This window comes from Triturus cristatus, chromosome 10, assembly GCF_964204655.1.
Source record: "Triturus cristatus chromosome 10, aTriCri1.1, whole genome shotgun sequence".
Classification (NCBI taxonomy): domain Eukaryota; kingdom Metazoa; phylum Chordata; class Amphibia; order Caudata; family Salamandridae; genus Triturus; species Triturus cristatus.
Genome location: NC_140593.1, coordinates 413672616 through 413698507, shown reverse-complemented (window position 1 = coordinate 413698507; position 25892 = coordinate 413672616). Strand labels below are relative to the sequence as shown.

Here is a 25892-nt window from a genome sequence, read left to right as displayed (position 1 = left end):
TAGAGGAAATATGCTGCGCTACGACGTGGAAGAGCACCCACACGTTTATGCAGCAGTACTGTATGGAATCAGTGCAGCGTACTGACGCACCTATAGGCCAGGCGGTATTACGTCATCTATTCCCATAAGGTGAGGCTCTTTAAGTAGATGTTTTTCTTCATTTTGTTCAGGATTTTAAATGTTTCTTCACATTGGTATGTAACTGCTCAACAGTTTTCTCAATTTTGCTTAGTTACAAGGTTTACACATAAATGCTCGTCTCAGTGAAGATGCTAAAAATGTTTGCATGATTATTTATGTGGATATGGGAATTTCCATCATTATGCTCTTTAAATGATTTATCTGCAAATATATATTATTGTTACCCACTATTCACTAAGGGTAATTACATTTATCATGATACTGCTTGCTACTCAGATTCAAGCATGTGAATCTATGAAAGGTACCCCAATACTGGATAAGAAAATAAGTTACTTATCTGTAACTGCAGTTATCCAGTATTTGTATATTTCATAGATTCACATGCGACCCACCATTATCCCCAGAGAGGCTCCCCTTATGGCTAGGATATTACTCACACTTGTGCTGGAAAATCTGAGGGACTCTGCCTCTCTTGGGAGTGTTCTAAGGGGTGCTAACAGCTGATTAGTTATAGTTTAAACGTTGGCAATTTTTTAACAAGAACATAGACAGTCTGTTAAACTGATGGCCTGGGGCCATTATAGCCCATGATACTTTTATCATACTGCTTGATCATACCGCAGGACTCCCACTTGGATGACGGGGAATGATTCAACCATGTGAATCTGTGAAAGATACCAATGCTGGATAACTGCATTTACAGGTAAGTAACTTATTTTCATTTCCAGCATTAAACATTCAGTATGTTTTTTGCTAAGTAAATCACTGTGTTTGAAGACTAGTGGGGCGCAGTGTTGTATACTGCTAAGAAGCACTTCATGTGTAGAATTCTTTTAGTTCCAAAAATCCTGAGGCGAGCCTGTGAATAAGTCAGATCATATGTAAACACTGAAGACTAGTCAACCTCATCTTTTTTCAGTCATCATATGGCACAATGGACTACAACTGAGACTCTTTTAGGTTTGTCAAATGTTTTTTTTTAATTTAAGTTGAAGATTACGACAATAATAAACAATTTGTGCCAGGAGTTCTAGATCATTTTTATAGTTATCTAAATTGCTCCTATATAACTGTTGGTTGAATGTAAGCTTGCAACTTGTTTTATTTCAGGAGTTCTTCTCAAGAGTACTTTCTGAGACTGCAAATCTGATTGCAATGTGGATGTCAGTAGGGTTTGCTCATGGTAAGATATATAATTTTGTAAGTTTTACAGTTTAGGAGTATCATTTTTCTTTATAGTTTTTGGGATTTTATGTTGCCAATATAACCTGGCATTTGATAGAAAATATGTGCATTTTCAGAAACTGATATGCTGATGAAGACAAACGGTTGTAATTCCAAAACACATGTAAAGTTTTTACCTGAATGAAAAACTGTGTTGGGGAGACATTGCTGTGGTTATGTCCTTTGTGCCATGGGGCATGTGAAGATTTGAATGTTAATTCATGAGTCAAGTGGAGGCATTTAATGCTGATAAACATTTTCCTGGCATTTCTGCTGGTAACCTTGCCTGGAATACTTTGGTCACTACTGATAATCGTTCTTAGGGTGGTCAAACTGTAATGTTAACACGTGTTGTCACTACAGTTAGAAAAACTGCTAGTAGCTCAGGAGAAGTAGCCATGAGCAGAAGTAGCTATCACCACACAAAAGGTTGGAGACCCCTGATATAGGGTGAGACCAAGAAACGTTTTAGTCCTGCTCACTCAAGCTAGATTGTGTTTCCAGGGAGTTCCCCTCTTCTATCTTGTCTTTGCCCTCTATATGCTGTCAAATCCTTTCATACATGAACACATCTATAGTGCGGCATGAGACCCGGTGGTAGACAGAAGCATGATGACGACGTTGTGGGACTCTATATCACCCTTCGGTGAGACGGGAGAGGAGCATCTAGGTTTCCTAGGCTAACAAGTCCATCGCCCCCGGCAGGTGCCAACCATTTCATGTGGTGCCCCTTGACTTGAAGATGCCTCTGCAACCTAAAAATAATGACCATCCCCGGCTGGTACCGAGATACAGAGACCTCAAATTAGTGACACTGATTAAAAGCTAACCGCGTTCTTCTCCGGAATCAGAACCCTGTGTAGCGGAATCCTGTTCTGTGACTGTCTGCACTATCAGCCTATCAGGGGGCCCAGCCTGTGACTGTCTGCACTACCAGCCTATCAGGGGGCCCAGCCTGTGACTGTCTGCACTACCAGCCTATCAGGGGCCCAGCCTGTTAGAGCGTGCCAATATCCACCAATAAGTCAGCACGCAACTGCTCCTGCACTTCCTCCCTACGGCACCGGCCTTCTCACCGCACATTTGGCTTGACTTGTGCTTTGACTTTTACAGCGAAGCCGGGCCCCTGACTCGACTCATTCCCTACGTTCCCTGGCTTCTCCACAACATCTGTGATATTGTTTTCGTCTCGGACGTACAGAACCATATGAGCAGCGTGGTTCAGACCATGCTGCATTTTTTTTGCAGATTTATATAGCGCGTAACCAGTTACGTTACACAAGGTTACATTCATTTATGGTAGGCACGGGGAGATTAAGTGATTTGCCCAGCTCCAAAATCGGCAGCGCATTCAGCAAATTTGTTTACTGTTCGGCCCTAGATTCCCAACGTGTGTCCAGAAGTCAGTCGAGCTGATTAACACACAAAACAGTGTTCTTCCAAAACTGAATTGTCGAACTACAAGGGACAGGATTAGAACTCCAAAAAATTTCATCTGAACTCTCGTGAGAATGGTATTGATGAGTCAAACATCGAATGTGAACGTAAATGCATCTCTTGGTATACACCAGGAGGCAGCATTGCACCATGCGAGTAGTTTTCAGACCTGTTCACTCACATGCAGCTCCCAATACAGCCTTTCGTTCTTCTCGCCAGCAGTTTTCATACAAAGGGATGGCTTTACCTGGCACAAGTTTGATTTGGAATCATTCTGCTGGGAGATATTTTTGAAAGCGTTTACATTATTGACTATTTCTTTGGGATATTTCCGGACCCACCTCAGTCGCCTCCACAGAACAAAAACCCAAGCCGCTATTTAAATGCAAATGCAACACAGTAGAGTGTGCTGCAGCTGTAAACAATGTCCTGTTTTGGAAAGCTTCGGGAGAATTGTTCCCAGAAAATCATCACCTTTTACCCTTTCTAAAGAGTGAGGAGCATCGTATGTATTGAATGTAAATTTCACGTCGAGTCTCTAGCTGGTTTGCGAAACTGTATGAAACCACTAGACAGGTTAGGGCTATGACCTGCAATCCACCCGGGGGTTGTGTGTCAGCAACAGGCTGGAAAGTTAAAGACACTGAGCTTCATTTTGAGCAAAACGCACGTTATACCTGACCCTGCACACCTACATTTAATATTTTTTATTGGATAAAACTACTGAAATAAGTTACAATGATCTGTGATTTACAGTGTTTCGTTAATCTGAGGCGAGACTCCATTCTTACCTTTAGCCTCCCACTTATCACCATTCTTTCTAAATATGGCGCCATTTTTAGGTGTCGCCTACACAGCGCACATGCGCTGCATAGGAGGGGACCTTTTGGAATCGATCAGCATTTTGCCCAAAAACGTGCACGTTTTGCATTGCTTTCTATTGCAACGCGTGCACGTTTGGCGTTTCCCTTGCAGGAGCGAGCTTTGGCGCCATCTGTTTGTAATTATGTTGAAAACAGATGGTGCCCCTGCTCACTCCCGCAAGGGAAACGCTCTGTGTGTCTAGGATGCAGGCCGTGTCAGTTGCCTTTCAATTCGACGGCACGCCGCATGCCGAACCTCTACCCCCTTCTGCCATTTTGGTCTTTGCCCCTCCCGCCATTTTGAGTGAGGAGCATCGTATGTATTGAATGTAAATTTCACGTCGAGTCTCTAGCTGGTTTGCGAAACTGTATGAAACCACTAGACAGGTTAGGGCTATGACCTGCAATCCACCTGGGGGTTGTGTGTCAGCAACAGGCTGGAAAGTTAAAGACACTGAGCTTCATTTTGAACAAAACGCACGTTATACCTGACCCTGCACACATACATTTAATATTTTTTATTGGATAAAACTACTGAAATAAGTTACAATGATCTGTGATTTACAGTGTTTCGATAATCTGAGGCGAGACTCCATTCTTACCTTTAGCCTCCCACTTATCACCATTCTTTCTAAAGTGGCGCCATTTTTAGGTGTCGCCTACACAGCGCGCATGCGCTGCATAGGAGGGGACCTTTTGGAATCGATCAGCATTTTGCCCAAAAACGTGCACGTTTTGCATTGCTTTCTATTGCAACGCGTGCACGTTTGGCGTTTCCCTTGCAGGAGCGAGCTTTGGCGCCATCTGTTTGTAATTATGTCGAAAACAGATGGTGCCACTGCTCGCTCCCGCAAGGGAAACGCTGTGTGTGTCTAGGATGCAGGCCATGTCAGTTGCCTTTCAATTCGATGGCACGCCGCATGCCGAACCTCTACCCCCTTCTGCCATTTTGGTCTTTGCCCCTCCCGCCATTTTGGTCTTTGCCCCTCCCGTGCTGTGATAAGGCTCTGTATATTTTTAATGTTTTATTTTGTTTTGTGCTCTTCCGCACTATATTAACTTATATTTTCAGCTGGCTAAAAGAGATATCGCTAAATGGCGGAGGTTACCCTTTCCTCCTCTGATAGCTCCCTGGAAGCAGTAATACGATACAGAATCCAAAGCATTATATTTTATAGTGCATGGACACGCTTGACTAGGACAACGAGTATATGAGCCTGCAAACAGAAATTAATTTCAGTGTTTGAAAGGCCGATTAAGTTTCTTTTCTCAGCAAGAAGCAAATGCCTTTAGAACCAAACCAATACTTTGAATAAATATGTTAGAACTGAGAACCCGGATAATATTCGGCCTCTTTCTGCTCTCCCATGTGCCCCCTTCAAGAACCTCCTCGCCTTCTGCATTCTGCCTGCACCCTCCTACCCAATAGTCGTCCACCACCACCACCACCACCACGTCCACAACCACCACCACTACCACCACCACGTCCACCACCACGTCCGCCACCACAACGTCCACCACCACGTCCACCACCACATCCACAACCACCATGTCCACCACTACCACGTCCACCACCACCATGTCCACCACCTCGTCCACCACATCCACCACCTCCACCACGTCCACCACAACGTCCACCACCACATCCACCACCACCACAACGTCCACCACAATACAACGTCCACCACCACCACGTCCATCACCACGTCCACCACCACCACGTCCATCACCACGTCCACCACCACCACGTCCACCACCACGTCCACCACCACCACGTCCACCACCACCACATCCAACACCATGTCCACCACCACCACGTCCACCACCACATCCACCACGTCTATCACCACCACCTCCACCACCACATCCACCACCACCCCCATGTCCACCACCACCATGTCCACCACCACCACGTCCACCACCACCTCATCCACCACCCCCACCACGTCCACTGCCACCACCACGTCCACCACCACCACATCCACCACCACCAACACATCCACCACATCTACCACGTCCACCACCACCATGTCCACTGCCACGTCCACCACTGCCACGTCCACCACATCCACCACCACCTCCACCACCACCACCATGTCCTCTACCACCACGTCCACCACCACCACATCCACCACGTCCACCACATCCACCGCCACCACCACGTCCACCACCATGTCCACCACCACCACGTCTACCACCATTACGTCTACCACCACCATGTCCATCACCACCACCACGTCCACCACCACCACGTCCACCAGCACCACCACCACTACCACCACCATGTCCACCACCACATCCACCATGTACACCACGTCCACCACGTCCACCACCACGTCCACCACCACCACATCCACCACCACCATGTCCACCACCACCACATCCACCATCACCATGTCCACCACCACCACCATGTCCACCACCTCGTCCACCACCTCCACCACGTCCACCACCAACACCACATCCACCACCACCACCAAGTCCACCACCACGTCCACCACCACGTCCACCACCATGTCCAACACCACCATGTCCACCACCACCACGTCCACCACCACAACGTCCACCACAACACCACGTCCACCACCACCACGTCCACCACCACCACATCCACCACATCCACCACTACCATGTCCATCACCACATCCACCACGTCCACCACGTCCACCAACACCACGTCCACCACCACATCCACCACCACCACGTCCACCACCACATCCACCACCACCACGTCTATCACCACCAACTCCACCACCACATCCACCACCACCCCCATGTCCACCACCACGTCCACCACCACCACATCCACCACCACCATGTCCACCATCACGTCCACCATCACCACCACCACCACTGCCACCACCACGTCCACCGCCACCACCACGTCCACCACCACCATGTCCACCGCCATGTCCACCACTGCCACATCCACCACGTCCACCACCACCACCTACACCACCGTGTCCACTACCACCATGTCCACCACCACCACATCCACCGTCGACACCACCACCATGTCCACCACCACGTCCACCACCACCACATCCATCACCACCATGTCCATCACCACCACCGTGTCCACCACCACATCCACCACCACCACCTCCGCCACCACCACCACATCCACCACCTCGTCCACCACGTCCACGTCCACCACCACATCCACCACCATGTCCACCACCACCACGTCCACCACATCCACCACCACGTCCACCACCACCACGTACACCACATCCACCGCCACTACCACGTCCACCACCACGTCCACCACCACCACGTCTACCACCACTACATCTACCACCACCATGTCCATCACCACCACCACGTCCATCACAACCACCACGTCCACCGCCACGTCCACCACCACATCCACCACCACCACGTCCGCCACCACAACGTCCACCAGCACCACATCCACCACCACATCCACGTCCACCTCCACCACGTCCACCACCATCACGTCCACCACCACGTCCACCACCATGTCCACCACCACATCCACCATCACGACATCCACCACCACCACCACGTCCACCACCACCACATCCACCACCACGTCCACCACCACGTCCACCACCACCACGTCCACCACAACACCATGTCCACCACCACGTCCACCACCACGTCCACCACATCCACCACCCCCACCAAGTCCACCACTGCCACCTCCACCACCACTACGTCCACCACCACCACCGCCACCTCCACCATCACGTCCACCACCACCATGTCAACCACCACCACGTCCACCACCACTACATCCACCACCATGTCCACCACCACATCGTCCACCACCATGTCCACTACATCCACCACCACGTCCACCACCACATCCACCACCACGTCCACCACCACCACCATGCCCACCACCACCACCACCACATCCACCACGTCCACCACCACCACGTCCACCATCACCACGTCCACCACCACCACGTCCACCACCACCACCGCGTCCACCACCACCACGTCCACCACATCCACCACCACCACTACGTCCACCAACTCGTCCACCACCACGTCCACCGTCAACACCACCATGTCCACCACCACGTCCACCACCACCTTGTCCACCACCACGTCCACCACCACCACGTCTACCACTACCACGTCTACCACCACCACATCCACCACCACCATGTCCACCGCCACGTCCACCACCACCACGTCCACACCACGTCCACCACCACCACATCCACCACGACGTCCACCACCACCACGTCCACCACCACCATGTCCACCACCACCAGCACCATGTCCACCACCACGTCCACCAGCACCACGTCCACCACCACGTCCACCACCACCACGTCCACATCCACCACCACGTCCACCACCACCACCACCACCTCCACCACGTCGTCCACCATGTCCACCACCACGTCCACCACCACATCCACTGCCACCACGTCCACCACCACCAAATCCACCACCACCACCACGTCCACCACCACGTCCAGCACCACATCCACAACCACCACCACCATGTCCACCACCACGTCCACCACCATAACCACGTCCACCACCACCACCTGTGACAGGTAAAGTGTCACTGGAGGGCATGGGTAATAGGAGTGTCAACCCTGGCTTACATGGGACATTTAAGGATGCATTGGGTGCGAGAAGATGGGAATAGTATTACACCAGACCCAAGATACATTTTGAAGAGGCGTAGTGTCACAGGGGCTCCTGTAAAAGCACTCGCAGCATCTCTACCTCACAGTGGCATACCTGCACGAGCCACTCACTCAAAACAAGCATTGGCATAGCTAATAGGTCTCGCCTTTATTATTATTATTACCACTTATAAAGCGCACGGCTACCCCCAGCGGGGTGTCCCGGCGATAGCAGCAGCATGGATGGCGATAGCATTGTGGTTCAGGGGAGGCTAAACAGCCAGGTTTTCAAAGTTTTCCTGAACAATCTCTCTGTCTTGGCTTTCCTGATGTGTAGAGGCATGGTGTTCCACAATGTAGCCGTTTTTACAGAGAACGAACATCCACCGATTCTAGCTTTTTTGTAATGAGGTGTTACTAACAGTTCCTGGAAGTTGGATGTAAGGGCCCTAGTCTGGGTGTATTTCTGTATTCTTACTTTCAGATAGTTAGGACCTTTCTCCCTCAGAGCCCTATATGCTATGGTTAGTGCTTTGAACTCGATTATTTTCTTTACTGGAAGCCAGTGCAGGCTTTGTAGGTGAGGGGAGATATGGTGGCAGAGTGGGACGTTCCTGATCAACCCTCCAGCTGAGTTTTGGATGATCTGTAGTTTCCTGATTAAATATGCAGGGAGGCCTAAATACAGACAGTTGCATAGTCCAATTGTGAGGTGATCAGAGCATGCACCACCGTCTTCCTACTGTCCATCGGGAGAAAATGAAGAAACCTTCATAGGGTTTTTAGTTTCCAAAAACATTGGGAGGAGACATGATTGACCTGTGCTTTGCCGGTAAGTGCAGAATCGAATTTAAAACCTAGGTTTTTTGCCACCTGTACAGGTTCAGGATGGAGATTGAGCTCTACCGGCCACCAACGTTCTGATCTTGGTGGCTGCATCTGGTTGAAAAATAGCACCTCCATTTTATCGGTGTTTAACTTCAGGCAGTTGTCTGTCATCCAAGATGAAATATTGAGCAGACACTGATTGAAGTTGGAGAAGGCTGCCTCCGTGTGTTCTTTAAAGGAGAACACCAGCTGGGTGTCGTCAGCGTAGGAGACAGCCTTAACATCCCATTCTTCAACTAGAGGGGCAAGATAAACGTTAAAAAGGGTCGAGCTCAGTGCCGAACCTTGCGGCACACCGCATGTAAGGGCTTTCGCCGAAGAAATGTGGGGATGGAGGGAGATTAGCTGGTACCTGTCTTCAAGGAATGATTTGAACCAAGCCAGTACGGTACCCGTCACTCCCATCATTTCGAGCCTTTTTATCAGTATCTGGTGGGAGACCGTGTCAAAGGCCGCGGAGAGATCCAGTAGCACCAGCATTGCGCAGTTTCCCTGGTCTATTGTGGCGCACACATTCTCTGCCATCTCAAGCAGGGCTGTCTCTGTGCTATAGCCAGCCCTGAAGCCTGACTGGGAGTCATGTAGGAGGGAATTCGACCCTAGATAGGCTGATAACTGTCTCTGGACCTCTTTCTCCAGAATTTTCGAGGGTACGGGGAGTAAAGAGATCGGTCTGTAATTTTTGAGAATGGCAGAGTCAGCATCCTCCTTCTTTTAGATAGGTCTAACATGTGCTGTCTTCCAGGGTGCAGGAAAGGAGCCTGATCTCAAGGAGGAATTCCAAATAGAGTTCCGTATCGGGTTAAGGCACGTGGCTAGTAACTTAAAAAACCTGGCCGGACAAGGGTCGGTAGGTGAACCTGATCTTATGCTCTTTAGATCAGCCAGTGAAGCATCCAAACTAAAAGGGCAGAATTCTGACCAGTAGTTAGATGATTGAGAAAGGCTAGGGGGTTTATCTATCTGCTCACACTGTGGGAAGGAAATATAAATTGCCTGGAATTTCTCCTGGAAATAGTTGGTTAGGTCTTCACAGAGAGTGACTGAGGGGGTAACCGAGCTCTTTAGTGCTCGGTTTGACAAATCCCTGCACTAGGTTGACAATCTCTGTGGTGGAGTTGTTGGAGTATTTGATGTGTTCTGCAATGTAATTCCTAATAGCATGATGTTTGAGTTTCTTACATTTCTTTAGCTCTATTTTACATATATTTTTTGCTGCATTATCGTAGTTTTTCTTCCATGCACGCTCAAGTTTTTTGCATGCACTTTTACATGCCTGGAGTTCCGTAGAGAACCAGGGGGCGGAGGGTTCATTCCTAGTGCGCTTTACAGGCTTCATAGGGATAATATTATCTAGTGCAGATATAACCCAGTGGAGAAAAGTGGAGTTATCCTGGCAGGGGTCGCCTGTTAACTCGGGAAGGGTGTTCAATAGTTCTGCTTCTAGTGATTCTACTTCAAGTTTATTCCAATTTCTGCTAGTCTCATAGGTTAGATCCCCCTGTTTAGGGCTGAGGCTGCGGGTCAGATTGAAAGGTATAAGTCGGTGGTCTGACCAGGTTAACTGAAGAGGTACTTTGACCTCTAGGGATCGATCATTAGTAAAGATTAGATCCAGTATGTGTCCAGATTTATGTGTGGATAGAGTAACTTTTTGTATTAAGTTTAACCCTTGGAGAGTATCTGTCCTTTTGGCGGCGAGGGGGCACTTTCCATTGTCCATATGGACATTGAAGTCCCCTAGTACCGTAAGATTGGCATACTTCAGTGAGAGATCTGCAATATTATCATATAGATCAGGAAGGTGCACTGCCTGAGAGTCTGGTGGTCTACATACTAATATTCCTGAGAAGGATGAATTGGGAGAGAATTTTATACAATACAGAAGGGCCTCGATTGACACCACATGCTCTATTTTTTTGTGAGTGATTGTCCAGTCCTCCCTCAGTATTATCGCAATTCTCCCTCCCAGTCTTTTGTTTCTCTGTTAAGTGTCACTATCCTATATCCCTGTGGGATTGCCAAGGATATGTCCGGGTTGTTACTGTCTCTTAGCCAGGTCTCCGTTAGGAACATTATATCCCAGTGCTTGGAGACAAGGGCAAGCCAGACAGCTTCCACGTGTCTGGGAAGAGATCTACAGTTGACTAGACAGGCTTTGTAGGTGCACTTCAGGTCCACTGTAATACTCTTAACGCTTGTTGTGTCAACCTTGACAAAGGTGCCTTTGGGACCTTATAAGTGTTTAGCCATGCAACACTTGATTTTGTTGCACCAAGGATATTGTGCTGGATAACTAAGCACTTATAAGGTCCCAAAGGCAAGACTATTGGCTATGCCAATGCTTGTTCAACCTGCCGCGATCAGAGAACTGCAGTCTTCGATCAATGCACTCATCGCTGTTAGGCTGCCATCTAGTGGTGGGTGCGTATTATATTGCGTAGCATCAGGTCTGCATACCGATAAATCTCTTCCATAATCTTATTCTGTGGAGTTACTTTTTATAATTATAGCTAATAAAACTTTATTTGAGGAGTCTTTAGGTCATACTAAGATGCCTCTTTGTGGCCACTTCCGGTCACTTTTGTTCATGATTGCTTGCACATGGTGGAAGTAAAGACTGGGAAGAAGAAAACACATGTGCTACTCGCCGAAAAAGCACTTTGACGCCTCGTCAGCGGTAGTAAGCGCTATATAAATGCAATTACAATACAATACAATGTAGCTGGGGAAGGGGAACTTTAAAAATAAGAATTATTTTAGCCATGTCCGGTACAAGGAAGCTGGAACTAGGCGCCCTGAAGGTACTGCAACATCACCAAAAGAACACCAGCATTCAGAAGAGAGAATGAGGTATTAAAAGACATTTACGTTTTGTTTCTACCTTGTCACATTTGCTAATGTTCAAAGACTCTGCACTTAAAACCTATAAGTCACCCCTATGGTAGGCTCTTCAGTCCTGAGGGCAGGGCGCTTGGTTATAGGTGTGAGGGTGCCCCTGCACGAGCAGGACACCCCTGCAAACCCAGGTATCGATTCTCCAGGCTTTGTAAGTGTGGTCAGCGATTTTAAGACATATAGTGGACATCAGTCATTACCTCTTCAAGAATCCACTCTTTGATTCCACCAGACATCTTCACAAACTACTCCATAGGCCTTTCTTCCCAAGTCATCACTTTATCCCTATGCACCCGGCTTCCCCAGTGCTGGTAGCCTGGTTCCTGGGCCATCCACGGGTGGGGTCGCTCTCCAACCTTCCATCCTCCAAAGGGTTTCTTCGGGATCCTCTGAGAAGGGTCCTCTTTCTGTAAAACTGCAAGTGCGACTTCTCCATTGACTTCTATTAAACATACAGCTGAGTTTCCACTCTGTACACAGCCCTCTTGGGGTTCCTTGGTACTTACCAGGGGTGGTTCCTGGTTCCCAGGCTCTTCTAAGTCCTTTGGTCCAAGTATCATTCCCCTTTGCAGTTCGCATTCCACTTATTTAGTATATGGTTTGATTTCTCCAGGAGGCCGGTGTTTATTTGTTCTACTTACCTGATTTCTTTGAAGTATTCTTATGTGTATTATTGAAATCTCTGGATAGGAGATATACCAAGTGATAGTGATTGTGTTGTGTTATATACTTATTATTTATAAACACTGTGTGGTTCCTTCTCATCTAATCTACACTATTGATTTAATGTGGTAAAACAAGCTGCTTTACACTCTTTCTAGATAAGCCTGAAGGCCTCTCTCCACAGATACCCCTTTGAGTGCTTTAAGGTTATAAAAGACCACTAAAATCACCATATGGGTTGTCTGGATTGGTGCAAGACCTATCACTCCTTTAAGTGTGCACCCTATGCTAATACAGTTTCCTACAGGTACTCTTGTATGTTAGATATTGCTGTGCTGGTCTATTCAAAATGTTTTAAAAATATATCAGAGACAGCTCAGTAGATTTTGTCATTGTAACTATGCATGCTCTAGATTCACTCACATAATATTTATGTGAACCAATTAGTGTAATATTTTATTCAAGTAGGCGATTGCACGCAGATCATACATTTACCTATCCGTTTGTGCTTGGTATGTGCTGGTGCTCACCTCTGGCGCGAGAATTTTTTGACCTGCCGGCGAAATTACAGTGTGCCAGTTGTGCACTTTCTCACCCTATCTCATATATTATTTTTGAGGCCCATGGTTATGATCCAACGCTTTCTTGTTGCCTTTTGTGGTCTAGGGTAACTACCTAAGGTGCCATTTTCATGCTTGTATGTGGCATGCATGCTGGGCTTTGGCTTGTCCTGTTTGCAGCTTAAGTGTTATGCTGTCTCAAAGACTCTATCAATAATAATGCTTTTTGGACTGACAAATCATTTTGTTATGTGCAGACTTGTAACCTTGAAAGAGAGTTGTAGTACATCACATTAAAACACTGCTGTGATGACTGAGGTGATACAGCAGTAGGAAAACTGGTTCAATTATAACAACAATTGTAATATTAAAGTCGCAGAAAAAGTACCACAAAGAATTTAATTATACACGTAGCTTGAAACGTGGACATAAAAGCAAGTGGTGCTCTAGTCTCCATTAAGTGAGTATGTTTATTGTATTACTCAATGAATTCTTTTTTTGTGTGTGTGGTTAATAAAAAACAATAAAAAAACAACCAATATATATATAAAAAAGAAGCAAATAAATAAAAATGAATAAATATGTGTACACAACATATTCATAAAACCTCCTTTGCTGTCTTTTTTTGTTTAAAACAATGGAAATAATAACAGTCTTTTAGGCGCAACAAGTCAGTCTTTCAGTAGTGGCCAAACTGGGTAGGCCCCTCACCTGGATGATTGCCACAGACGACCTATAGAGACTTATCCATAAGTGCTGTGCGGGTGTGATAAATAAATTTAGCAAAGTTGCCCATGTGCTTCATAGTGTCCAATAAATATAGCTGTTGGAGTGCCTCGTTTGCTGTGCGTGGGCACAGTTGAAGGAGAATAGGCATTAGGTCGATTCAGCGAACTAGCCGCAAGGCGGGACCACAAAGTGGGATATGAGCCAGCGACTCTCGTTTATAGTTGCCGAGGCGACACTCCGTGATGACCAGTCTTACTTTCACCGTTGGGTACAGTTCTTTTAGGGGGAGAGGATGTAATCTGACTGCAAGAATCCTCTGTAGGGCTGGTCTCCCCACTGGCTGCGTAAGATGTGGTTTAAGGCCGAGTGATATGTGGGGGGAACTTTGGGTCTCGTGAAAGCCTCTAGCTCACAGAGCTTCAATGTCCAACATAGGAGAGCATGATCGTACTTGCTTTTTTATTGCTATTTTGATGGTAGTATACTTAATTATGTTGGAGTCCCAATTCTCTGTGGCTAGTTTAAAAAGTTATTACTCAATGATTACAATAGTTAAATGTAAAGATAAAATCTAACATCCTCTTAAAATACATTAAATACAAAATCAATAATTATGATAAGGAGATCATCACACATTGGATAAAACCAAGGTAAGGTCAAAATAATAATATCTAAGTAACTCGATTAAAATGCTAATATGGATGGTCATCATAAGAAAAATACCAAATAGGTATCACCTCTGTGAAATCTATTGGTTTTGTCAATGTGGTTTTAAGACAAGTTGCTCAGTGGCGGTGGGTGCTGTACAACATGGCTAAAAGTAAAAAAAAAAAAAAAAGGCTATGATGCGGCTAGCATTGACCGTGTTATATCGCTTTTTTTTGGTTTTAACTTTAAGCCATGTGCATACCAAGCGACACTGAGGAAGGTGCAGGGGAGGAGGAAGGGAGCAGAGGAGACAGTGGGGTAGGTGGACGGAAGGGTTGTTGAAAACGAGGGAGCAATAAAAACAATGAAGAGAATGAGAGAGGATGTGGCGTAACGGCTAGTGCGGATTCCTTTGAAGCTGGAGAACCAGGTTTAAGTCTCAGTGAGAAGCTCAACATCCTGTTATTCTGGGCAAGTCACTTAATCCCTCCGTGCCTAAAATTGAATGTGTCCATCTGTAATGCAACTGCTACTCATGTAAAGCGCTCCAAAACCTTTAGGTCGAGTTTGCACCATATAAAAAAAGTAAAAGGAGACTGTACAAACACACACACTCATATGGAGTCCGGGGCCAAATGTTAAAGAAAAGTACCTCGGAAGTGCGCGGCCAGTGCAGGATACTAGCTGCCAGCCGGAAACAGTACTTGATCCAAGCTTCAGGGAACAGCTGAGGAAAGAGGAAGTGAAACCATATGATGTGACCCTGATGTTTCTGACCAGTGAGAAGCCAGAAAATGAGGGTGACCGCGAAGCCTGTGAATGGTAAGTAATGGGTGGGCTGTACACTCCTTTTAAGATTTTTTTTTACTGCAAGAGATTTTGCAGCAGAAACCTAAAAAAGAAGAGTATTCTCAAAAGTCGCTGTGTAAGGAGAATCTGTTTACATTCTTAGAAGATAAGATGTGTACTGGTTGAGAATGCAGTTGGAAGAGTATCTGTAGAAGATGTCTCTGAAGTCCACAAGACAGCCAAAGTGGAATTTAACATTTATTGTTCTTTCTTCTTTTTTGATTACTAGATAGCTGAGCACTCCCCTGCCAACCTTCTTATTTAAATCCATTTACAAGAAAGTAACTCCTCTTGTCTTCATTCCCCACTTGTCACATGCACGTGCGACATCTGTTGCTAAGAAATTCTTGGACTTCTTTTATGCCACTGTGGCTGCTGTAACCAAGTATTCACTGTATTCAAGCTGCTACATACAGTCACTGTGAAAACACCTCTCCTCCCTTTTTAATTTTTTTTTTATTAACATTGTTTTTCTATAGCGCCATTTCACCTATTGATATTGGAGCGCTTTACATGTAACATCTGCTTATACACATTAAGCATACAAGAACAGCATTCAAAAATCTATTGAATGGGGAGTTCCTAAACCTAGTTAGGTCACTGGGAACCTGGGGACCCTACGGCCTATTCAGGCCTTCCATATTTCTCAAAATTATTGGGAATGTCATCTTTTAAAAAAAACATCTTATTGAACAAAGCATAAAATACATTACAATGCATTACATATGCCAAAATGTGAAATTGTGACCTTACGGCCTATTCAGGCCTTCCGTATTTCAAAAAATTCTTGGGAATGGCATCTTTAAAAAAAAACAACATTTTATTGAACACAGCACAAAATACATTACAATACATTGCATACGCCAAAATGTGAAATTGTGACCTCAAACAATTAAATAAAATAATACTTGTATTACACATTAGGAAAAAAAAAAGAAATTGATGACTCGAACTGGAGAGGCAATGCAAGAACAATCCCCAAGTTTTAAATTGATAGAAGAAGCAGGAGGAAACATAACGAGATGAGAAGTAGAAAGAAGAAGCTAAAGGGAATAAAGCAAGTGAAAGCCTTAGAAATAAGGAGAACAGCATACATCAGATAAAAATAAACACATTCCATAATGCGTTGAAGCGAGTAATACAATATATAGTTAGGAGGGAGGTGGGAAGTCCATTTATTTTGCTGCGCTTGACATATAATTAGTGAGTGTCATTCATAGTCGATGATGCTTCAAGGAGAGTTTCATGGAATCATGTTAGTAACGGTCAAGTCTATGATGGTAACAAACTGAATTCCACCACATAAGTAGAGTAATATTATCTGTGGACTTCCCACTATAGGTAATAACAGAACTCACTATAGAAAGCAAGAGATCCACCAGTTTCACAAGCAGTTTGTGTGAACGCCAAATTTCCAGCAAACCACCCAAAAACAGTAAAAAGAGAGGAGAAAAATATGGGTAATGGCTCCAATGTAATCCATATTGAGGACCAAAAAGTGGCCAGAGTTGGGCAGGAGAAAAACATGTGAAAAACAGTGCCTTGTATATGACATCAGCAGCAAATGTCACGTTGTAGGAGTTTTAGTTTAAAAAGACGAGCAGGAGTGTAAAAAGTCTGTTATAAAAGAAATCTAAGGTCTGAGTGAGAACTGGCTGAACGTGTACTGGAGTGAATCTTAGTCCAAATTGTATACCATAAAGCATTTGGCCAGACAACCCAGAGATCCCATTCCCACAATGTCTCAGTAGATGTTTGGACCCTAATAGGAGTAGTCATTCTTAGAAGTTTATATATACATGTTGTTTTAGGGTGAGAAGAAGTTGTAATTGGGTGAGGAGAGGAGATAGGATGTGGAGTAACAGGGGAAATAAAGTGTTTCAGAGCATCTTGAACCAAAGTGCAAAGGACGTGATACTGGAGGCGTATGTGAGGGGTAAGATTGCATGTTGACGCAAGATTAGAAAAGGGGATAAGGGAGTCTGACTGATATTATTGTGACATAAGAAGTATACCTTTGTTCATCCAAGCCGTCCAACACAAAATCCTGCCTTGCTTCTTAAGTACATTATTTTACCAGATAGGACTATTGAGGAAGTTATTAGTAGGGGTGAGGTGCGAGGTAAAGTATGGTTTCAGTATAGCACAGGCATGAGAGACTGTGCTAGGTAACCAACATTTTGGGGGATTGGATATAAAAATAATTTGTTTATGAGAAAAGGGAGAGATAAATGCTTGTGCCAAAGAAAAACACAACTTGTGAGGAACATTAGTTAATGTAGAAAGGTAGGGTTGTAATTGTTTAATGGCAGAGGCCTTATGGTAATTTAAGAAGTCAGAAAATTTAGCGCCACCCGAGGATTTATAAAGTTTTAATTTCGAAAGAGAGATACGAGATGGATTAAACTGCCAGAGAAATTTGGACAAGATCTTATCTATTGAGTCAAAAAAGGAACTGGGTATCCTAATAGGAAGCATCATAAGAAAGAAGTTAAAAATAGGATGAAGCATCATATTGGTAGTGTCCAAGTGACCCCACCTGGAAAGATACAGCGGAGACCATTTCTAAAAAAGGTTTAACAGCTTTTTATGTAAAACATCTACATTAGCCTTAAATGTGTTCTTGACAGTAGTGCAGTACCATATGCCCAGACATTTAATTTTGGAAGAATTTCAGGATAAGCCTGCATTTGTAAAGACCGACCCAGTACAATGTGCAGACCTCTTTTTGGAGTGAACATAACCTATAATAAAACCCCTTGAGCCTGCTTTAAAAGCATCCCAGACAGAGTGAAATGATAGTTGGTCAGTGTCATTAATGCGGAAGTATTCCAAAAGGAACACAGTGTAGGAGGCAATGAAAGAGGCATCTGAAAGTAGAGAATTATTAAACCTCCAGGAAGATGTTTGAGATCTGCTTGCGAGAATGTCTAAGTTGTGATCACTGGCGCTTGGTCTGATATTAGGATAGAACCAATCTCATAATTAACCATATGCCGCAGTAAACCTTTACTCAGAAAAATGTAATCAAATCAAGACTGAGAGTGGTGGGTGAGGGAGTAAAAGGAGTAAAAGAAGTATTTCAAGAGATCAGGGTTGAATAAACACCATGAATCTGAGAGAGAGTGCTAAGAAATTATGTTTTTGAAAGCTTTGTGAGAGGCATGCAGAACAAATCGTGAAGTCTGTCCCAAAAAAGGGTCAAGAATGTAGTTGCAATCACTTCCAAGTATTACGTTACCTGAGACATGATAAGAGACAATTTGTGAGAAATCTACCAAAAATTTGGATCCAGTTGGGCCATAGAGATTTAGGTTAGAAAAGTGGTATTATCAATTGTGAATGTAACTAATACCCAAAGACCCTCCGAATCTTGATGATATGAAAGTGTAACCAGTTTGAGAGATTTGTGGCATAGAATAATTACCCCATTTTTGTTGGTGGTAGAGGGACAAAAAAAAATGTCACCAACCCATTGTTTTTTAGGCTTTGCAGCCTCTTAACTCGTTAAGATGCATTTCTTGTAACTAGGGGTGGGCGGAATTTGAGTAGTCACGCTAAGCACAGCTCCGCGAAATGGTAAAAAGTCTCCCCGAGCATCCAGAGTTCCGCGAAGATGCAGTATTGCTTGTTCCGACCGTTCGCGATGTGTTTTTCCTGTTCGCGAACACTGTTTGTGTGCTCGGGGGGAAATATCTCGCAAACTTGCCAATGTGGTCGCCAATTGGCGCCGCGATCTTCTGTCACTTGTCCTGCCCTCTCGCGATGCGTGTTTCCTGTTCGCGAACGCGGGCTCGTCTGAATGATGTCTGCGCGATCGCACACTCTCGCGGGATCGCGTGGCCGGCTACCAAAATCTCGTGGCACACGCGAACGGATAGGAAAACTCGTCGGCGAATGCAGGGATCCCTGTAAGTCGCTCTTGCGCACGCGAACACGCATTTTGAAAGCGCGAACAAGGAAAAAATTCCGCGAAGTCGCAGACCGTGGAATTTTTGGCAATTTCGCATTCCCCGCAGAACACGGAATTGCCCAAATTTCGCAAATTCCGCGGGCAGAACGGAATTTACGCCCAGGCCTACTTGTAACAGTGCTATGTGACATTACAATCAGGCTAGGTGAGATAAATCACATTGCTGTTTAGTGGGATTTTGTGAGCCCCTTAACTTTCCATGTAACTGTGCTAAGTTGCATCACAATAAAAAATAATATACGCCTGTGTAACAAAGAAAATATGTGGCATACCAAATTACTAGAGGCACAGTAAAAGGAAAGGAAGAAGATAGTAATAGGAAAGCAGTGGAGGAAGGAAGCCTCCGAAACTTGTAAACACGTAGATATGGTAATCCTGGGAACAAAATCCACGAATGCTGAAAGGAAAAAAAAGAAAAAGGCGATACCCCATAGGGTAGAAGGAAAGTGGAGCACCTGAAAAAGACAGACGAGAGTGACTGTCCCCAAAACATATTTTTAGGTATTAAAACGAATAGAAGCGAGGGAAACATCATTATATGCAAAACGTACAAACAATTCTAATAAACCAAATGACATAACAGACAACAGCAATCAGAATATTGTAGGAGGCAATAAGTATGAAAAAGAGAACCAGACTTACCAGTGGAAACATGAAGGGATACAATTGGGATGACATGGAGGGGACAAAGTGGGGGGGAGGTATATGAGGATTCCACATAAGGTGCAGTCGATATAGGATACTTAAAATAACAATAAACGTTAAACTAGAAACAAAAGGTTAACATTAGAGGTAAATTGGACTCAATTCTCAAGTAATTGATGAAGCCCCAAGTTCCATAGCTTCAGTTTTGTGTTTGTTAATGAATATTTGTATGTTTACAGGTCCTCAAAGCAGTAAGATTTATCATTTAATGTAATTTTGAAGAGGCATGGATGTAGTAAGCCATATCTAATGTTCAAGGATTTTAGTTGTGAACGTAGGCACAGAAATTGTTTCTGATGAGCTGCTGCAGCAGGGGAATAGTCCTGAGTAAAGAACACCTTGTGACCTGACCATTGAAGAGGACCTGTTTTGTGTACATGGTTGCTATGTTCTTTTACCTGGCAACCATGTTCTCGGCACGGACCTTTCATTCTTTATTCATGTATGGTCAGTGCCGTGCTCTTTGGGTCAGTTGGAGGTTGGAGATTGATGGCACTGGACGCTCCCTGGTGATGCTCTAACTTTAGTGAAATAAACTACTTCTACCCTCTCTACTGCTCGTCTGGAAATACTTAACAATTTGGCGACGGAGGACGGTGCAGCATCACCCTGCGGACCTACGTGTGGATATTTTTTGTAATTTTGTTTTCAATTCCTTCGACGAGCATTTTGCTGTTGGGACATTTGATATTTACGAGGTTTCGCTCTGTATGTGCCTACTTGGGGAGCTGCTGTGCTCATTGAAGCTGTGCTTGGATATTTATGGTGTTTTCTAGTCACTCTTCATTCAACTTTTGAATCCGCATCTTTCAAAGCTTACCGTTGCGGTTGAAGGTTGACGGCATCTTCGGAATCTTGAGCGACCACGGAATTTGGAGTGACCCACGTTGTGACAAGCTTTTCCTGCTTGTGTCTTCAGAATCCTGAGCGGCCAAGGAATCTGGAGTGACCAGCATTGTACAAGCCATACGTAAGTCAGTGAACGTGAGTCAGCGTCATTACGTTCCTTTCCCGCAACGTGCTGCCATCTTGTTTGGAGTGTCTCCTAGCAACCCCGGCCGTACGCAACGCATTGCTTGTCTTTCTCTGGGTGTGTTAGCACGCTGTTGACATTCTACAGAGGCATACCTTATTTGCGCTAACTTTCGATGATTATCTTGTATTTTGCAGTTATTTTCAACATTAAAGGGGGAAGTTTGGATGCTGTTTTTCTCTTTCTCAGCAAACAATTTCCTTTATGTGACATTTATTGTTCTGCTTCAATATGTCAACTCAGTATTACAATCTAGCTCCTCCTCAGTGTTTTTGGCCGGACGGTTCTTCTCTCTGCATGAAGTTGCCTGAATGGAAAGCGTACTTTATTAATTTTATTGACACTCTTGATGTTCAAGGAAAAATGTCTCCAGCTCACAAAAAAGGAATTTTCTTACACTCTGTTGGACCTGAGGGGCTTAAAGCTTACAGCCCAATGAAAAGAGTTGGTGGGGGTAGTGATCAAAATGTTTTAAAAGCTGTTCTTAATGATTTTGATCGTTATTTTTCCCCTAAAGTATGCATTAGCATTACAAGGTACAAGTTTTTTCAGCGGAAGCAGAACGCAGATGAATCAGTTGACACCTACGCAGTGGCGGCTCCTCCATTGGGGCGTTTGGGCGCCGCCCTACTGCTTTCTCGCAGTGCGAGAAGGCAGAAACATAAATGGTAATAACTACCATTTATGTTTCTGCTTCTCGCACTACGAGAAAGCAGAAGTGCCTGGTTGGGGATGGGCGGTCCTGCTCGAAGGCAGGGGGGGAGTGGCCTGCCCACTGTTGTGCATACTGACTGTTTGGTCGGCCCTGGGGCTGACCAAACAGTCATTATGCGCAACAGTGGGCAAGCCACTCCCCACTGCCCTCGAGCAGGACCGCCCACTCTCCCATTTTCTCTATGTAGGCTGCTGCATGCAGCAGCCTACATAGAGAAAATGGCCCGGGTGGGGCGCTCTCAGAGTCGCCTCACCAATTGTGATTGGAGGAGGGAAGGGAGGGAGGTTGCCTTACCTGATGACGCGAGGAGAGCTGCAGCCGGCGGGCCCGGAATTCGAAAACCCAGGAGTCAGGACCGGACGTCGAGACCCATCCAGAAGATGGCGCGGGACGGTAAGTTTTATTTTATATTTTTTTTCCCATTAAACCCCTTCCGCCTCCACCCCCCGTGCGGCGCGATGACCCAATTTCAAATTACACCCCCTCCCCCCACCAGCCCGTAATGCTGGCCGCGACTGAGTAACGGGCAGCTTGTTTTTTAAATAAGAAAAATATTGTGGTGGTGCAGTGGACTAAGTACTTCCAGCGAAGGAATCTGCGTTTGATTACGTTGTCACTAGTTCAAATTCTGACGGACACCCTAATTTTTTCTGATGTAAATAAAATGCGTACCGTTGTGTAGCGTTTCTCCCGAATTCTGCGCGGCATTAGTTTGAAAGTACACAGTGATAGGCCATGTTTCCGAGACTGACTCATTGGCAGCACCTTAGCACCAGTACCTTCACATTGGAGCAGCTGTTTACATTTGCTGCAAAACTAAAAGCGAGAAAGGGACAGTAAAAGATGAATTGCGAGATACAATTTTGCCTGACATTTTGATCTAGTGGTGACCATTATAAATCGATTTTAAATAACGTTAGCATGGGCACTATTCAGCGTCAGTGGCACTGAAGAGGTATGCTAACGACACTGGGGAAAAGTTCATTTTTTTGGTTGTTAACTTTGTGTTATTTAGGTTGACAAGGATTTATGTAGCAGTGACTTTAGCATGTTGAGCTAAGAAATTTGAAGTATTGTGATTATAAAAATTATGCTAGGTAATAGAAATACCGTCCACATTTATAGTATCCTAAATTATGTTACTGACCATTGGTGACCGCAGGGATTAACTTTCATAGAATTAAAAAGGCAATGTATGGATTTAAAGCGCACCAGTGCAATGATTAGTCGGGGAATTTGGAAAACATAGGTATTGTGCTCATATGCTAATTGGCGCATTGTACATACTCTAATATGATACCAAAGTGTACTATATGGTAGTGTTTTGTTCCACTGATTCTCATTCTCTGGTTTGGGTGTATTATAGTGCTGTGATCACATAGCTCTCTTTGACTGTGGTTACATGCTGAGTTTCCACATTTACTGCTGTTTCCTGTGCTTTCCAAACTCTGCTTTGCCCGTTTTACCCATATTGTCCTCAGGCTATTATTCTCAGGATTGCACACATTATCGTGTTGTGTCAGGTGTTATAGTGGACATGTGGCAGTGTTTGTTCATGGCTGTGGCCCTCTAGTTAATTACTGGAGTCTGTCAGCCCGCTTCAATGACTGATAACATGGAGAGGTTTGATCTTGTACACTTATTATAGTTTGGTGTGACAGTTTACGCCTCACTACTTTAAAAGTACACCAACCGCCACTGCACCTACGTTTCCGCTTTAAGAACTCTTTCTCTTGATTTTCAATTTGGAAACTTACAAGAAGATTTTATAAGGGACCAAGTAGTCATGCATGTTAGAGATTCTTCTATCCAGGATAGATTGTGGGTCAACGGAGACTCCAAATTGGACAATATTTTGGCTATAGTTAGGAAAGCTGTGATGTCATGCAGAAGAGCGAAAGAAGTCAGGGCGGAGGACAGGGATAAAGCTGATAAAGCCAGTACTGTTGTTGCCAAAGTTAGTAATACCAGTTTTAACACTAATGCAAAAAAGCAAAGCACTTCAAGGGAACACATTACTTTCCCTGACAAGGACAGGTTTATTTGTTACAGATGTGGCAGTAAATCTCACTTAGCTAACAACTAAGTTTGTCCTGCCATAAAACAGAAATGTTCTGTTTGCGGAGTTGTAGGATATTTTTCTAGGATGTGCAGAGAAGCGAAAGGTGGTAAGGTTAAGTACGTAGATGAGAATGACCCAGGTGAAAGTGATAGTGATGACAGGTGTACAAACTTTGAAAGATCATACTTTTTAAATATTAGAGACTCTTCTCATGTCGTCTTGAACATTGATAATGGTCAAAAAGAAACCCATTTGCAATATGACTATTGGAGGTATAGAGATACAATTGTATGCTGATTCTGGCTCTCCATATTCTATAGTGAATGAGAATGTTTGGAAGTCTAAATTTGTAAAAAAAAACTTGGGTCCAATTTAGATTCCCCTGACATCAATCCCAAAGGGTACTCGGGAGAAAGAATAGAAATTGTTGGGTCTTGTTTACTTGTTTTCAGGTTCAAAGACCGTGAATGTGTTGGAAGGCTGTATGTTTCCAAACAAGGGCCGGCTGACTTAGGATGGTTCGAGCAAGGAAAACGTAATATTATCCTTAACCCTAATAACCCTGATCCTGTCATGATTATGGGAGATACGGGAGAATACAGTAAAATTTTGTCTGACAAATTTTCAGAGGTTTTCAGAGATGACATTGGTGAATTTATAAAATTTTAGACCCAAGATAATTTTGAAGGATATTGCTTGTCACAAAATCTTTTAGGCTAGGAATATTCCCATATCAGTGAGAAAGGAGGTAAAAAAGGAACTTGGCAAATTGGTGGAGAGTAATATTATTGAGAAGATTGAGTCTTCTGAATGGGTTTCCCCCATTTTCGTGGCCAAACATCAGGCTTTGCATTGATTTGCGCCACCTTAATAGCAGTATTGTGGTTGACCAATTCCCCTTACCTAGTATTTTTGAAATGTTGGCACTAGTAGGTAAGGCAAAGTTTATTTCCTGTATTGACCTTTCTGCCGCCTACCATCAGATTGTCCTTGATGAGGATTGTAAAAAATACACTGCATTTGTTACACCTTTTTGATGTCACTGTTTCAAGAGAATGCCCTTTGGTCTTGCGTCAGTGGCAGCAGTGTTCCAGCGCACCAGGCACAATATCTTTGGGGATTGTAAAAATGCGGTGTGTTTTCAGGACGATATCCTTGTGTTTGCTAACAACAAAATTGATCATGATCATGCTTTGGATATAGTTCTAGGAAGATTATCTTCTAACGGTTTGACTGTGAAGCATTCAAAATGTAAATTTGGGGTATCTTTGGGGATTGTAAAAATGCGGTGTGTTTTCAGGACGATATTCTTGTGTTTGCTAACAACAAAATTGATCATGATCATGCTTTGGATATAGTTCTAGGAAGATTATCTTCTAACAGTTTGACTGTGAAGCATTTGAAATGTAAATTTGGGGTTACATCAGTGACTTATCTAGGTCATGTACTGTGTGAGGATGGCATCAGACCCAAACCTGAGCTAGTTGAGGCAATTCGTTTGGCACCTTCTCCTACTTCAAAGGATGATGTTAGGTCATTCTTGGGTTTAACGGAATTCTATGCGAAATACATACCGAATTTCTCATGCGGGGTGTTTAACATTAGACAGTTACTAAAAATCAAAAGCAAATTTGTATGGAGCGAGGAGTGTGAGTGGGAGTTCAAAGATGTAAAGTATGCCATTGAAAATGCCACAGCTCTCAATAGTTTTGACCCCCTTCTTTCTTGTGATATTACCACGGATGCCAGCTCCAAAGGTTTAGGAGTCGTGCTTGCACAGAAACTGGAGATGGGTAAGGAAACTATTATTACTTATGCCTCTAGGACTCTGACACCTTCTGAAGAGAAGTAATCAACTATTGAAAGGGAAACTTTGGCTTGTGTGTGG

General features: G+C 44.5%; 1 protein-coding gene across 1 annotated transcript in view; it reads left to right on the top strand.

Moving 5' to 3' along the window:
• Positions 1-25892, top strand: part of LOC146789534 (uncharacterized) — a 317842-nt gene that overhangs the window by 121788 nt on the left and 170162 nt on the right. The window contains exon 10 of the mRNA XM_085631700.1: positions 1252-1324. Within this exon, the coding sequence (XP_085487826.1) occupies positions 1252-1324 (73 nt within the window). The remainder of the gene's footprint in view (positions 1-1251; positions 1325-25892) is intronic.